This window comes from Mustela lutreola, chromosome 10, assembly GCF_030435805.1.
Source record: "Mustela lutreola isolate mMusLut2 chromosome 10, mMusLut2.pri, whole genome shotgun sequence".
Lineage (NCBI taxonomy): Eukaryota > Metazoa > Chordata > Mammalia > Carnivora > Mustelidae > Mustela > Mustela lutreola.
Window position 1 is genome coordinate 6,142,859 of NC_081299.1, and position 15,546 is coordinate 6,158,404.

General features: G+C 56.0%; 1 protein-coding gene across 5 annotated transcripts in view; it reads right to left on the minus strand.

Annotated features, from left to right (window-relative positions):
* Positions 1-1,460: 1,460 nt before the first annotated feature.
* Positions 1,461-15,546, minus strand: part of LOC131809768 (solute carrier family 2, facilitated glucose transporter member 5) — a 29,707-nt gene continuing 15,621 nt past the window's right edge. For 4 of the 5 annotated variants that reach the window (XM_059137128.1, XM_059137129.1, XM_059137132.1 and 1 more), the window contains 11 exons: positions 13,857-13,955; positions 13,114-13,274; positions 10,438-10,562; positions 6,821-6,973; positions 4,365-4,490; positions 4,043-4,230; positions 3,826-3,936; positions 3,283-3,384; positions 2,883-2,958; positions 2,292-2,419; positions 1,461-2,199 (listed from right to left, as the gene is read on the minus strand). In XM_059137128.1, the coding sequence (XP_058993111.1) occupies positions 1,996-2,199; positions 2,292-2,419; positions 2,883-2,958; positions 3,283-3,384; positions 3,826-3,936; positions 4,043-4,230; positions 4,365-4,490; positions 6,821-6,973; positions 10,438-10,562; positions 13,114-13,274; positions 13,857-13,955 (1,473 nt within the window). In that variant the 3' untranslated portion in view covers positions 1,461-1,995. Of the gene's footprint in view, positions 2,200-2,291; positions 2,420-2,882; positions 2,959-3,282; positions 3,385-3,825; positions 3,937-4,042; positions 4,231-4,364; positions 4,491-6,820; positions 6,974-10,437; positions 10,563-13,113; positions 13,275-13,856; positions 13,956-15,021; positions 15,337-15,546 lie in introns of those variants that run through there. The other variant, XM_059137130.1, reaches the window with a different exon arrangement.

The following is a 15,546-nucleotide window of genomic DNA, read 5'->3' on the forward strand; positions in this document are numbered from 1 at the left end:
GCCTGCTTCCCTTCCTCTCTCTCTGTCTGCCTCTCTGCCTACTTGTGATCTCTGTCAAATAAATAAATATTTATTTGACAGACAGAGATTGCAAGTAGGCAGAGAGGCAGGCAGAGAGAGAGGAAGGGAAGCAGGCTCCTTGCTGAGCAGAGAGTCCGATGCGGGGCTCAATCCCAGGACCCTGAGAACATGACTCAAGCCGAAGGCAGCGGCTCAACCCACTGAGCCACCCAGGTGCCCCCTCCCGGGAGGAGCGAATCTTAAGCAGGCTCTTGATGTGGGGCTCGATCCAATGACCCTGAGATCATGACCTGAGTCCAAATCAAGAGTCCAATGCTTAACCAACTGAGCCCCCAGGTAGCCTGTTTCTGTAGGTAGCGGTCTGTGTTTGTATTAAGCTGACGTGAGCTCATGCCAGGATCTCCGACGCTCATCTAGGGCCATGTGGATTATCCTGGGCTCCGTGTCTTGGTTTATCTGCACCAGTGAGAAGCCTCCCACCACCTGCCATCCATTGATTTCATTGCTTAATCCCAGTTATGCATGGATAATGGCCTCTCTGCATTCGTACCTGTGGCTTTATTTGTCCTCAAGATCGATGCTCATTCTCAAGCTCTTAAAAATAACTAAGTACGTAATACATGCCAGCCGCTGATCTAAACACCACGAACATGTTCCTTCATCCTCGTAACCATGGGAGATACTTATTATGAGCTCTGTTTAACAGAAGAGGAAACTAATGTGCAGGAAAGCCCGGCAAAGAGCCCATGTCGCACCATCACCAAGGGGCAGAACCAAGGACAGGAGCTCCCACCTCCTGGATCCTGACATCCCGCTGGACGGCTACTATGTTGAGAGCTCCTGCGTGTGCGGTTGCTTCCCGGGCCCCTTCGGCACGGCAGGCCCCTGCAGCAGGAGGTCAAGGGTGGTCCAACCCTGGCAGGGGTGATGGGCCCTCGCTACTCTTTGGAGTTATTTAAATCATGACCAGTGGGATCCCCATTCTACCCTGAGAAAGGCTGCTCCTCAATCCTACCTCTGTCCGACACGGCCCCTGGCTCTGCCTCCCTCGCACTGGGAAGCAGATCTCACATCCTGTCTCACACACACACACGCGTCTCTAACAAAAGCCTCCAGCTCTGCTGTATGTTCGGGAGTCAGGGAGGGGAGGCAACCCTCCTTCTCCTGGGCCCCCTTCCCGGTCTCACTTTCAGGGCCCCTCGGTGTTCACTGCACAGCTGAAGGCAAGCAGAGGAGCCCGGACCCCAAATTTTAAAAGATCACAACTCTCCGACCACCTCAGCTCTCACTGCTCCCCTTCCTCCAGCAAATACTATCTCCGGGCCTCCTTCACGCCAGGCCCTGTCCAGGCAGTGGGATCCCGGAATCCCGGGACAGACCTGTACCCTGGAGCGGCTCTGATGCTTCGGCACAGACTCCCCACAGGAACGAAGCAGGTGTTGGTGAGAAGTGATCATACGTGTTTTATTGAGCACACAGAGGCAATGCCATCGTCCTCCAGCAATATAATTCACGATTAACAATCCTCAACTCCGGTAAAGTCCCCCCGAGAACCTGTTCCAGCTTCTTAGACGCCATTACGTGGGACATCACACTTTCCAGGGCTGGTGTTTCTGGAGATGGATACGGCAGGAGGAAGACTGCCTCCGTGGGACTGCAGAAGAGTTCGTTTCTCTGGCAGATGGGGTTCCTTCCATCCTGCCGCCCCAGTAATGACTTTGGTCCTAAGAGCTGGTGTGACTAGGGGCCACCCAACGGTGAACCCAGCTCGGTGAGGGGCGCGTGCTCACTGCGAGCTGGGGTTGGTGATGGGTCAGTGTGGAGAGAGACAATGCAGAAGCCCTCTGGATGGGCCCAGGGGGGCCTGCGCTCCACGCCGGGCTGGTCCTCAGATGTCCACGGACACCTGGCAGTCAGGAAGAAAGCCCAGGAGGGATGCTCCACTCAGACCCGCTTATCAGCTCTTCTTCTGCGTTACAGCCCCGAAGCAGAGATCGGGAAGTCCTTCAGTTCCTTCTTCTCCGGGTGCACCTCTGACACCTTATTCATCTTGGTGAAAATCTGGTTGATCTCCATGAATGTCTTGCCCTTGGTCTCAGGGACAACCAGGAAGATGTAGACGGTGGTGAGAAGACAGATCACAGCAAAAATGATGAAGCTGTAAGGTCCGAGGCCCACCTGGGGGAAGGGCATCGGGGTTCACTTTCTCGAGGAGGTTCTCCCCTTACTGCCGAGGATTTGCACATCTGGGGCCCCCGGGGCACACTCACTTGGATGAATGGGAAGATTAAGCCCACGGCGAAGTTGGAGAGCCAGTGGACGCTGCCCCCCACCATGAAGGCAGCCGGCCGGGAGGACTGCAGGAAGATCTCGGTGATGAGCAGCGCGGGGATGGGGCCTGCGGGCACAGAGCGGGAGAGGAGGCAGAGCAGGAGCAGATCAGGCCCTCAGACAGCCCCGGAGCCCCTGCCGTGTCAGGTGGCCTAAGGCATCGGGACCAAAGGGGCAGTGTGTCGGGAACTCCCGAAATGGTGGCCAAGCAGGAGGAGAGGGTCAACAGGAGGAATTGGGCACCACAGGTGACACTGCGTGAGGTCCCGAAAAGGGGCCTGTGACCACCCGTAAGGATCTCTAGGCCAACCACACAGCCCCCGTTTCAACCCACACAGTCAAGGCTGCTTTCTGCTCTCACTCTCATTATGCTCTGTCCAAACCCCTTGGCGACAGGAAGGCAGGAAGAGAAGCCATTCTGGGGTTGCGTCCCGCCCTCCAAGGAGTCTCTCCGGGGAACAGAGGTTTCTAGGGCTGATGGTGCAAGAAAGGAGACCAGCACAGCATAGAGCCAGCGCTGGGGTACGTACTGGGCCCGAGGGCGTGTCCGACCACGTAGCAGATGACGCAGGCGATGCTGACGTAAGGCATCCAGGAGATCGTGTCCTGTGGGGAGCAAAGAGGTGGGATCACAGCCAGCAAAGCAGGGACAACCGGAGATGGGGAACGTCGGGAACCTTGGTCCCCAGAGGGCCAGGGGCTCTCCGGGGGCTGGGACAGGAAGGCTCCTGGCTCCTCCACCAGGCAGCCCCCCTCGGACGCCCCCGGACAACCAGCCATTCGTGGGTACTACGGCTGCGTTGTGGGGAGGGCGATGGGGGCTGATGGTCCCCAGGCATCTGATTCTGTGCGGCTGCTCAAAGGTCATTCCACTCTTCTTCCCTGGGATGCATGCGAGGGTGCAGGGGGTGACAGAAGCCCCCTCCTCACCTGCAGGGCCAGAGCAGCCGTCAGCACGCAGCAGGCGGCGAAGCAGACGGAGAAGCCCAGGAGGAGAAGGACCCTCCGCCCCAGGAGCTCCACCACGAACACCTGCAAGGGAGAGGGCACAGGGCAAGCTGGAGGTCCAGGAGGCCCGCCAGAGAAGGGGGGGCATACCTCTGCCGACAGCGGCCTTCACAGGAAGCCCCCACACTCCCCCTTCTGAAGGGGCATCTGTGAGGAGAAGCAGGCAGGCTATGCCCCCCAGCAGCTGCCACACCACCCAGGCCAGCGGTGCCATCTGCCCCTGGCACAGGAAGAGCCCCAAATGTCAGACACTGGGGAGGAGGCACTTCCTACGGTGGAAGCTTCCAGAGTCAGGGGGCAGGGTCTCCATCCTGGGGGTGGCGTGCACAGGCTGGCATCTGACAGAAGCCCAGAGGCAGGAGACGAGGACCTCAGGCACCTCAGATCGAGCTCTTTCCTCAGCTAGGACCCCCCTCCCCCCAACTCTTCAGATGCCTCCATCGCCGGTGGCTGTCGGGGACTCACGGCACAGACGGTCATCAGCACGTTGACGGCCCCGGTGCCCACGGTCACGTACTGGACGTCATGGTGTTTCACCCCTGCACTCAGGTAGATCTGGTCTGCGTAGTAGTAGATCTGGAAGGGACCCCCGGAGGCTGGTGGGGACCTCGCGGCAACGCCCGTGATCCGGTAAGCCCCGCGAGGACACCGGCCGCCCGCCCCGGCCCCACAGCCCCCGTACCGCGTTCACCCCCGACAGCTGCTGGCCGCCCATGAGGATGATGATGGAGATGACCTGCCACCGCAGGGACCTCATGCTGAACAGCTTGAGCACGGAGATGAAGCCCGCCGCCTTCTCCGCCTCGTCCTCCTGCCGGATCTCCTCCATCTCGGAGCCCACGTCGCCCCAGCCCCGCAGCTTCTTCAGCGCTGGGGGAGGGGAGCAGGGGGGTGGGCTCGGGGGGGGGGTCCCAACTTCCCGGGGCTGGGCCGCCGCGGCCTCCATCCCCTGCCCCTCCCCACCCAAGGAAAAGCCCCTGCCCCCCCCCACGGTAAAGCCGTACCGTTTTTGGCAGCCACCTCATCCTTCTTTTGAATCAGCAGGTACCGGGGGCTCTCAGGGAAGAAGGGCAAGAGGAGAAGCTGCAGGGCCGCCGGGATCCCCGTCAGCCCGAGCAGGATGGGCCAGCCTGCGGGGAAGCCAGTGCCCACGTGAGCGCCCACCCCGGCCAAGTCACCTGCCTTCTGTCCCCGCCCCCCCCCCGCACTCCCCTGTTCTGCACCCCAGCTGGCCGCTCTGTCCCAGACTAGTTTCCTTAAGAGCCTGACCCAGAGCTGGTGACACGGGACCCCCTCCCATGCCCAGGACTCTTCCGGGCCCCCCGGGACACCTGAACTGGACCGGTCCGAGCCGCAGTGACCCTAGAAACGAAAACCACAAACAAGGCCAATGTCTGCGATGCTAGGAGGGATACATGAAGCGCGGTGTAGTCACAAAACAGAATTCTACACTGCACGGGAAAGTTAGCAAACGCGACGGGAGCCGGCGGCAGAAGCCGACGTTGGACCCCGCACCCAGCAGGCGACGGCCAGGAGCAGAAGACTGACGCGGCCTTTGCAAAACGTGGTAAACAGCTACGGGGAGAGGCAAGGATGGGCTGATGAATGTCAGCACGGGGGGAGGGGGGGGCAGGCCGGGGTCAAGGGCGCACAGAGGGCTGACCCGCATGGCTCCAGTTTGGACCTGCGTCCAGACCAAACGCGGTGTTTGATTTCGGGTGCAGCAAACGTACGTATGTTTGTTTTATGCGCTCTTCCTTCTCTGTGTGATTTCTCACGATAAATATGTCCCAGCGAGTCAATGAGTAGTTCGGGCTCCTTCTAGGGGCTGCTAACACCCTGCCCCTCGCCCCGTTCCCCGAGGGCTCACACTCCGTGATGACGCGGACCTCCACGTGCCAGGCCCTGCTCGAGTGGCTCTTCGGGTGATTAACACGGACGTGACATCATGACGCAGGTGCCAGGACAACCCCACCGCACGCCTGCAAACGCAGCCTTCCCTCGCCCCCGGCTCCATCGCCCAGCACGGCCAACAGCAGGTGTGGACCGGTCTCCGATCTGGGCCCCTGCCGTCCGGCTCGCCCCCATCCCACCCCCTCCAGAGAAACTCTCTTGGAGACGCCAAACTGCCAAATCCAGACGCCCTGCTGACTCCTTCTCATCCTCTGTGCCTTGCCCACCTCTCTTCTGGGCTGCCTGCCTTGTTCTCCAGCACCTGTCACCTGCCTGCCCTCCACACACTCCTCCCAGAGCAAGCGAACCACCAGTGAAATAGTCTCAAGAAAGGATGGACAGATGCAGTCCGCAGGGCACTTCAAGTTCCCTGAATGCACAAAGAACTCCTGCGTTTCTGCCCCCTGGCCGTGTCTGGACCTGCTGGTCCTACTGCCTCCCCAACCCCTGCCCCAGGCCCTCCGCCCTTTCTGAGGCTCCCCTCCTGGGGCAGGACCAGCCACTCCCTGCGGCACACCAGCAAGCACGTCCCAGGGACACTGGGGCTCTGCAGACTGCCTGCGTCCTGCCGATCATTTACGTGCCATTGCTGGGAGACAGGAACTCACCCCTTAACCCCTGGCCCCTGCTCCTTACAAGGGTGACTGAAAGGGGGACAGAGGCCGTTAAACATGGACCTCGGCCCAAGTCACCTTGACACACATCCTAAGGAGGCCAGGGACGTATTACCCAACCTCTCTGTGCCCCAGGTTCCGCGTCTGTAAAATGGGTGTAAAACTGGGATCTGCTTTAGAGGGTTGTTTGGAGGATTGAATGGAAATAATATGAAGACCTGGGGACTGGCCCACAATAAGCACATTTTATGTTCTGGCTTGTGTAACTGTTAAGGGCGATCTCCCTTTCTGAGGATCGAACCCTGAGACCTGAAGGGGGTATCATGCAGAAGCAATGTAGTTACCAGTGACTGTGCACCTACTATGTGCTGGGCCTGGGCTCTTCAGGAGGGACATAGCAGGTGCAGTCACTGGCTTCACAGTCAGGATCTCGGGTGGGGGCGGGCCCTGCGGCTCACTACCTGACCCCCACTTTCCTGGCCTATGGAACGGAACGATCACAGCCCCCCCCACCAGCAGCGTTGCTGGGAGGCTGGAGAGGCGGCGGCAGGAAACCTCAAGCACACAGCCTGGAGCCCTGGTGGCCGTCACCGCCAAGCCCTGGGCCCCTGTGTGGACAGCCAGCGAGGAAGCTGGGAGAGAGTCCGGCAACAGCTCTCCCTTCTCGCTCCTTCCAAAGCCCCTCATCCATGTCCTCTGAGGGACTGGGAAATGTCAGCTACACGGTCCCCACCAATGTACTGAGAGCCTGTTCTATGCAAACGCTGCACCAGCCCCGTGGGGGCCAGGCAGCGTGGTGAGCCCAGCCAGCCGACCCGAGAGGAGAGAGCAGCTCGCAGAAGCATCCAGTCGCAGCAGAGGGAGGCCTGGCATCTGGGGCGGCCGGACCTCACCTTCCTTGTTGGCCAGGAGGCTCCGGAGACCGAAGATCTGAGCCACGAGGATGCCAACGGTGATGAAGAGCTGAGGGACCACCCCGAGGGCTCCCCTCAGGTTTTTAGGGGCCAGCTCCCCCAGGTACATAGGGACAACGTTGGAAGACAGACCTGGCAGGGGATTGAAGCAAAAACACCGTCAGGAAACATTAAGTCTGGCAGGAACAAGCTGTGTCTCCAAACACTCTCTACTCTTATCCAGCCGTCACAGCAGCTGGGTGGAAACTTCCGTCTCCAAACGGCGAGAATAAGCCAACCCCTCTTTTAATTCTTCGTCCTTTAAACTGTAAGGGAAGAAAGGTCATCTGAGCCCAGAAGTTTGTCGACAAGCAACCTTGCTTCTCGATTCGTCGCCGGCACCAGGGGACACAGGTGGCCTGACCCCTAGGGCTGCCCTTAGCTGGCTTGGTGCCAGGGAAGAAAAGCCCAGGTGTGGTCTAGCACCTTCTCCCCCTGGCTCCTTGGGGGAAGCTGTTCTGATGGGGCCCAGGACCCCTGCCCACCAACCCCATCTATCTGCAAGCATCACAATCACGAATGTATATTGGGGGACAATTGCCACTTCTGAACACCCACTGTTTAGTTTTCTCGTCTTACTGGAACAAGGAAGAACAGGTGGGACTTAGATTTTATAGCCTTGGAAGTATTTGCACATAGATCATCCCATCTAATTCTCCCAAAAGCCAACAAGAGGCTGAAAATCTTGGACGGAGGTTGGGTGGGTGGTCATGAGTTCCAGTATTGAACACCCCGTCAGGAGTCAGGCTGGGGCTCAGAGACACGTGGGTCTGAGGGGGCTCCGGCCGCGGGGAGGTGGAGGGAACAGTGTGGCGGTGCGTGGAGGTTGGAGCTGCTGGCAGCGTGTGGGTACTGGAGGACGTCCGGACAGGAGGGAGCATCTGAGAGCCAAGGGTTCAAGCCTGGCGACTCTGCCCAAGGATGTCTGCTCGGTGTTTAGCAGAGGCTCGCTGCTACTCACACTGGCCCTTCCCAGCTGTCAGAGCAAAGAGAGGCCGTCTTTGCAGCAGCCTTGAGAAGTCTGGTGGGGTATGTGTATGGGGAGACCCCGCAGGCCTAGTGCCCAGAGGACTGGGGAGGAAGCAGGGGCCCTCGAGGGGCGGACTCCGTGGTCACCAGTCAGGGCCCGGTGGGTGGGGGGAACCCATCTCCGCGACAAGTACTTCCCATGACAGGGACGGAAGTCCAAGAGGCAAACATCAGGAGGTTTGTGAAAGGACGGGTCCCCTTTGTGCTGGTGGACAGTAATTCTTGCTCTGATTCAAAAGTGACTCCGATGGGCGATCCCAGCGGGCCTGTTGGGGCCGAGTCGGAGAAGGTGCCTTTTACGTTTGAAATCCCTTCGGTGAAAGCACTTGGCGTTCTTGCCACGTGAGCTGACGTGAGCGGACGGACGGTGAGCCAGCGAGTCTCAGGCCCCGCTGTCTGTCCCTGCGTCCTTTGCCCCCGAGCCCTCTTTGGCAGAGCAGTCATTCCCTTCCTTTTTAGGATGTCCGAGCGGCCGGCCGCTGGCTCGCTCCGCTTCCTGACTATCTCGGGAGCTCTGTGAAAGAGCGTACCGTGAATGGGTTAGGACGGGAGAGCCAGATGGGACCTGAGGACCTAGGAAACTCCTGACACCTTCTCAGGGGGCCTGTGAGATCAAAAGCATTTTCTCAGAATGCCGAGATAGCACCGGTTCGTTCTCCTTTTCCCGTGAGCACACAGTGGAGCATTCCAGAGGCTACATGGGACGTGGTACCATAGCCACTGGAACGCAGAAGCAGGTTGGAGAAGCCAGACATTAAAGAGATTTGCAAAAATGCAAAGCAATGCCCTTCTTCTCGTTAGGTGCTTTGGTTTTAGCATATATAGCTCTTATAACGGGCTTCTGGTCACCATTTAAATGAGTTAAATGAACATATCTTGGTTGCAATCTTTTCTTTCTTTCTTAGATTTTTATTTATTTATTTGAGAGAGAGAGCGAGCATGAGCAGGGCAGGGAGAAGCAGAGGGAGAGGGAGAAGTAAACTCTCCTCCGAGCAAAGACATGGGGCTCCATCCCAGGATGCTGGGATCATGAGCCGAAGGCAGACGCTTCACCCGCTGAGTCACCCAGGCGCCCCTTGGCTGCAACTTCTAAGTTGTAAATATTGACCAATACAACCCACATGAGCAAAAAGCTCTTTGGTGCCTTGGTGATTTTAAGAGGGTCAGAAGGGCCTGAGGCCAAAACTTCTGAGACCCCCGGACTTGAAAGTCCTGCTTATTTAAGAGTAAAGGATGGGCGTTTTGTGATTTGTTATCTATTGGAGCCTAATAGCTCCCCACTGGAACTAACCCTAAAGGGCTGGATGGTCCACAGAAAAGCGCTTGCCTGCACCTGCCCAGAGCCGGCGCCTCCCAGAATCGCTAGCCCAGCCCTGCTGCGGGGGAGTCAGGCCAGGCGCCCTCGGGGCTCAGCAGTGGAAGCAGAGGGAAGCTTGTCCCAGGGCCCATCACTCTGTCCACCACAGGACCTCTCCTTATTTTCCTCTTCTTCTTTCCGGCCCCTCAATTCCTCACGGACACCAGGTTCCTTGCTGCATCCCCCACTGTCCCCAGGACCCACTGAGTGGCTTGCTGACATGTGGCCCAGATATCCGTCCGCCCCTAGCCCCGTGATTGGAAGGGGGAAATGAGACACGTTGGCACTGCCAGGGCCGGGTGTGGGGTTGCTGGCAAGGCATCCAGGATGCAGCATTTTGGGGGTGCTCACCCTGGGGGCCCACCCGGAAAGCGCAAGGCTCCGAGAGTGGGCATCTCACTTGCCCCCCACCCCCAGGCCTGGGAACTACAGTCTACAGAAGAATGCCAAGTCAAGGGAAGGTTGCAAGCACGGTTTTAGCCCCATCTCTCTGGTCGGAAGCAATGATGGGGGAGCGCAGACCTCAAGGGTGGCTTTGGAGGGTTTGCAAGGCGAGAGACCCCAGCCAGTCCTTACTCTGCGCAGCAGGTGAGCCAGGGAGGAGGAAGTGCCAAAGGACCTCTGAAGAGCCCTTTGCAAACTTCACCTTCCTGCCCGCGTTAGGAGGGATTTGTCCATTAGATTGTCATGCTTTTCTAGCCATGACCCACAGTAAAAAATACAGAAACACGTTTGACACTGCAGCCTGATTTTCATACATTATCAATAAGCGAAACTAAAGTTCCAGAAGACAATCCTTATCTTTATGACACACGACACTGTCTAGTCTGTCTAGAAAAAAAAAATGCTGCTCACTAATCAGGGGTCACCGCCCACTCACTGGCCGCCTGCTGTTGAGAAAACACAGACAAAGGGCCAGATGGAAGCCCACCTCTGCACAGGATCCTGTATTTCTCTCTTTCATGCAAGGGCTCTCTCTGCAGGAAGCAGTACAGGGACGCTTGCCCCTGAATGCACCTGAGACTCAGTGTAGCCTCCAGGGTTCTAGTTCAAGGGCAGAGGAACAAGCAGCTTCTGCTGTGCCTGCGTGCTTCAGTGGCCCCAGAATGGTCCAGACCCCAGCACCTGCCCCTCCTCCCCGAGAGCGGTAGCTCAGCCCAGCATTATTTACCTGCACATATTCCCACCAAAAGTCTGGACACAATGATCATCTCGAACGACCGGGCGACCTCGCTGCACCCCATTAAGATCGCGGGTACAATGGAGAAGATGTTGTTGAAGAGCAAAGTCCCTTTCCTGCAGAGGACGAAATGTCAGTTAGTCCGGGTGGAGGATTCATTCATTCGTTTAACAGATGTTCACCAAGCGTCTGTCCAGTTATAGCAGTGGGCTTTGCTGCTGCTTCCGTCTGTGATCGAAGGCGGAGAGGGGTCAAGTGCACAGCCTGGCCAAGGCACAGTCTCCGTGGGAGCCAATGGAGATGACCACAGTGCAGAGCACATCGGTCACGGGGATCAGAGAGAAATAACCAAACACTACGATACACTTAAGGGTTTTTTTTTTTTTTTTTAAAGATTTTATTTATTTATTTGACAGAGAGAGAGATCACAAGTAGACAGAGAGGCAGGCAGAAGTGGAGGGGGAAGCAGGTCTCCCACTGAGCAGAGAGCCTGATGCGGGGCTTGATCCCAGGACTCTGAGATCATGACCTGAGCTGAAGGCAGAATCTTAACCCACTGAGCCACCCAGGCGCCCCACACTTAAGGGTTTTTGAAATCATCAACTTGCATGATGTTAGTAGAATCTTGAAACCAGATCAGGTAAGGACATTAGAATAAATGTATAGGGTCAACCTCACGGGTATCACAAAGATGGAAAAATCGTACATGAAATATTAGCAGACTGAATTCAACAGCATACAGAAAAATCTTTCAGGGTTAAAATGCCACATCTGTCTGGGAAAAACAAAACTGTAACATTATTTTTTAAATGACAGAAGTCTATCTTTGTGACTCCAGGTAGGTGGGGAAGGCTGTCTTCAGACTCAAAAGGCAAAAACCGTAAATGAGAGTTTAAGTCTGACCACTTGAACGTGTAAACATCTTGTATGAAAAAGATACTATGTGTGTGACTAAGCAATAAAGCAACAGATCGAGAAGATACTCGCCTGATGCAACAGTGTTGCCTGGACAGGCCCAGAGATGGAATTTCCTCCCAGCCTTATAATCCTGGCTAAGGGACAGCATCTCTGTGTTCGGTTTTCCCATTTTGAAAAAGGGGATGGGGCTGTTGTATGGACTGGAGGAACTAAAAACCCTTAAAAATAACAAAAACACCAAACCCTGAAAACTCTAAAAACGCAAGCTAAGGCTAGAGCCTGGCACACAGGAACCCCTCAATGAACTGTTAGTTGCTACAGTTATACAAGGAAATCACAAGCCAGTGAATAGCATTTTTATCACGTTCTCAGGCAGACAGCTGGGCACGCAACTGCCTGCTCATCTGGACCAAACGGATCAGCGTGGACCCAAGTCCTTTACTCCAGGAGACCTGGCCTGCAGATCTGTGACCTGACTGCTGCTCTGGCCGGCAGGGGGAACTACCAGGTCCAACACCAACCTCCCAGGAAGACCTCAGAATCTTAGATCCCAAAGCAGAGGTTGGATGTTTCTAATCTGGGACTCTTTTTGAAAAGTACTGGAGAGGGCGCTCTGGGTTCTGGCCTTGACTCTCAAGCTAACAAGATATGTGGCCAAGATGATTTGACCTCACCTAGCCTGTGTGCTCGTTCGCCAAGGGAAGGGGCTGGAGGCGAGGAGCTCTTACATACCACAAGTAACAAGGCCGCTTTCTCATGCCCATGGAATTTACGAGAGAGTGTGACGTCTTAAGGACCTTTTTTGGAATCAAATATACAACCTCTAATGCTTCTAGAATTAGGGGCAAAGATAGGAGCTCTGCCCCTGACGTTCACAACACCCTTAGTGAGAGTTGCCCCGGGACCATGTGGTTTCACCCAGTCATCTCAGCCATTTCAGAGTTTCATGGGAATTTAATTTGGGCTCAGTGTTGCGTATTACTTGATCCCAAGGTAAAAGGACAGAGCAGTGAGTTTGTGTTTGTTTGGGAAGCAGAGTTCGAGAACACTGTGCTGTGACCTACATTGGGACTGACATCATGGTCCTGTTACCTGGGTTTGAATCCTTTAAAAGCACACACGCACACGCACATACACACACACACATGCACATGTACACGCACATGTACACGCACACACACACACACACACACAGAGGAGGAGAGAACCTGTTTTGGTTTTGGTAAGGAACATACCTGCAAGGCAGGAGAACAGAGAGAGGGAGCGAGTCCGGAGCTGGAAAGTACATTCTGGTCTTTCTGGACCTGCCCCCAGAGCCCGAGACCCGCCACACCCACGTCTAGACCCTGCCTCCATCCCCGGCCACGTGGTCAACATCAGGTCTTCTTAAGACCCTTTTAGAAAACAGAAATCAGGGCGCCTGGGTGGCTCAGTGGGTTAAATCCTCTGCCTTCGGCTCAGGTCATGATCCCAGGGTCCTGTGATCGAGCCCCCGCATTGGGCTCTCTGCTCAGCAGGGAGCCTGCTTCCTCCTCTCTCTGTCTCTCTGCCTACTTATGATCTCTGTCAAACAAATAAGTAAAATCTTAAAAAAAAAAAAAAAAGAAGAAAGAAAGAAAGAAAACAGAAATCATCACACCAGTTATTACCTAGTTTTACCAACAAAAAAACCCGATTTCGGCTTTCGGCTTAGGTTTTGAATGGTCGGGGTCTGGGAATTTCAGGAGCTGGAAATTCACCTGGCCTTACCTGCCAAATTTATTCACCAAAGGGCCGACCATGAGGGAGCCGAGGAAGCCTCCAAACGGGAACATGGACACGGAAACAGACCACAGCAACGTCAAGGAAAACTCGTTGATGTAGTTATTGTTGCGCTCATAGTAGGTCTGGTTATAAAACTCTTTCATGAGCTGGAGAACAAAGCGGAAGACAGCACCAAAATAACTTGACCCCGTTTTGCAGAAAGCACACCGTGGGCTGTCAGGCCCCCCCGGGGACGACCTGGGCACACAGACAGCGACACCAGGGAGTGGCAGGGAGGAGGGACAGAGTGGTACAAAGAGAAGCTAGCAGGAGCGGGGAGATGCCAGGCCTCTGACAGGCACCCTGTCCAGGACGTAGCTAACCCGTCTTCTAGGCCTTTGGATGACCTCTGACCCTCCAGACTCCTCTGGAGAGTACAAGGCTGGGGAAGACCAGAGCACCCCCCCTCTGTACCCCCGAGGCCAGCCCGTGGGTGAACAGCCAGGCTTGACTGTCCATGAAAAGCCAAGGCCAGGCACCTGGTTCACCCCCATGGGCCCACAAGTCACTCCCTCGGGCCTGCGCTGTGTCTTGTGGGTATCTCCCTTCCCTGTGACCTGAGGGCCCACCATGTGCCCCAGCATGCATGGACCGCCACCCCAGAGGCCACTTCCAGGCACGAGCTGCTCCAAACCCCAACCCACTGGCAGGGGTGGAGGGTTTGCGTCTCACTACCCCCAGCGACTTACCTCGGCAGGGGAGTTAACGGCGGCCACGTTGTACCCATACTGGAAAGATGACCCAAAGGCAGCTATCAGCGTCGCCAGTGAAAGTACCAGCGTCAGCCTCTATGGGAGGAGAAACCCTGGCTTAGGTCATAGGAAGCAGCTGGGTTTCAAGGGAACTTTTACCCCAAAGTCTTCTAGAAGGACGCAAGACAAATCCGGAGATCTGTGGTCTTTCAGCTGCTCCTGTCTCAACACCTACTTCTACCACCTTGTAGAAAGTTCCTTGAGCCAAAGCATTTAAGGGCTAGCTGATTCTCTGCTCTGGGGGGCTGTCCCAGATGCACTGTAGGGCCATCCGTCCCCAGGTGTCTCCAGCCATCGCTAGATGTCGGCCTGGTTGGGGAAAGCGACTGCCCCTGAGTACCACTGGGTCAGAAAGTCACCGAAGGTTCACCTGCTCCAACACTCTACCTCTGTCCGAAATGCTTCCCCACCACCCCATCGCGTGCCCGTGTTTGCGGACCGCAGCCAGCAGAGCCCACGTCCTCCCCTAACAATTGAAGAGGAGAAAATGTGAACAATTCTAACTCTTTCTTTAGGACCGCGATTAACTTCCTTGAGCCTCTGGACTTTTGCTTTAACAGGCACGAGGAGAAAATATTTAAATACAGGTTTCTGGGGACTCAAACATGCGTGTTCTATGATCATGTTCCCCTTTGACACGGAGGAAACTGAACACTTAATGACGGGGGGAAGTCGTTAGTAAGGTCACGAAAAATTGGAGAAAAATAAAAGTGGAAAAAGTTTTTCTCTAGAATATGCAGATTTCTTTTTTTTTTTTTTTTAAGATATTTATTTGACAGAGAGAGAAAGAGAGAACAAGAGAGGGGGAACAGCAGAGGGAGAGGAGGAAGCATGTTCCCCGCTGAGCCGGGAGCCTGACAAGAGACTCAATCCCAAGACCCTGGGATCATGACCTGAGCCGAAGGCAGACGCTCAACCGACTGAGCCACCCAGGGGCTCAGAATCTACAGATTTCATCTTGCATCTGCCGCTGCTACTTTCTAGCTTAATTGCTAGAATCTTCAGTTTCCTCCTCTTTAAAAGGAGGGTCAATCACACTCCCCCAGAGTTGTTGCAAGGTTGAATCACGGAAGTGTCGAGCTGCGGAGGTGAATCCACTGACCGGAGCCTGGATGTGGCTCTCAGAAGCCGCCCCTGGAGCATCTTCCTCTCCGTGCTCCCACGGAGGCCCCGTCCCGTGGACATGTGCTCCCTCATGGCTGCCGAGGTCCCCGGGTCTCCCTCCAAGCAGCACCTCTGCAGAGAGCTGAGGAGCCAGGCCGGAGGCAGAGACACCACAGAGCACCAGCCGGTTAACATCCAAGCAGCATCCAAGCAGCAGTGGGGCAAGACCTGCCTGGAGGCCCCACAAATGAAACCTGGCCCTCTCCTCCCTCCACAAAGGAATTAACAAAGGGTTCATTCAGCTGGAAGTTTCTGGCAAGGGGGGTAAGAAGCATGGGCTCTGGTTTCCAGTCTCTCTTCAGCCCCCGCCATCCCCTGGGGCCAGCATGGGGAGGAGGTGACCAAAGTGGGGGGGCAGTGTTGGTGCCCAGGAGACAAAGTGGGTTCCGGGGCTGCTGCCACGCTACCCTGTGCTTGCTAGAGGTGGGGAGGGCACAGGAAGGAACAAGCGCGCGCACCCCCC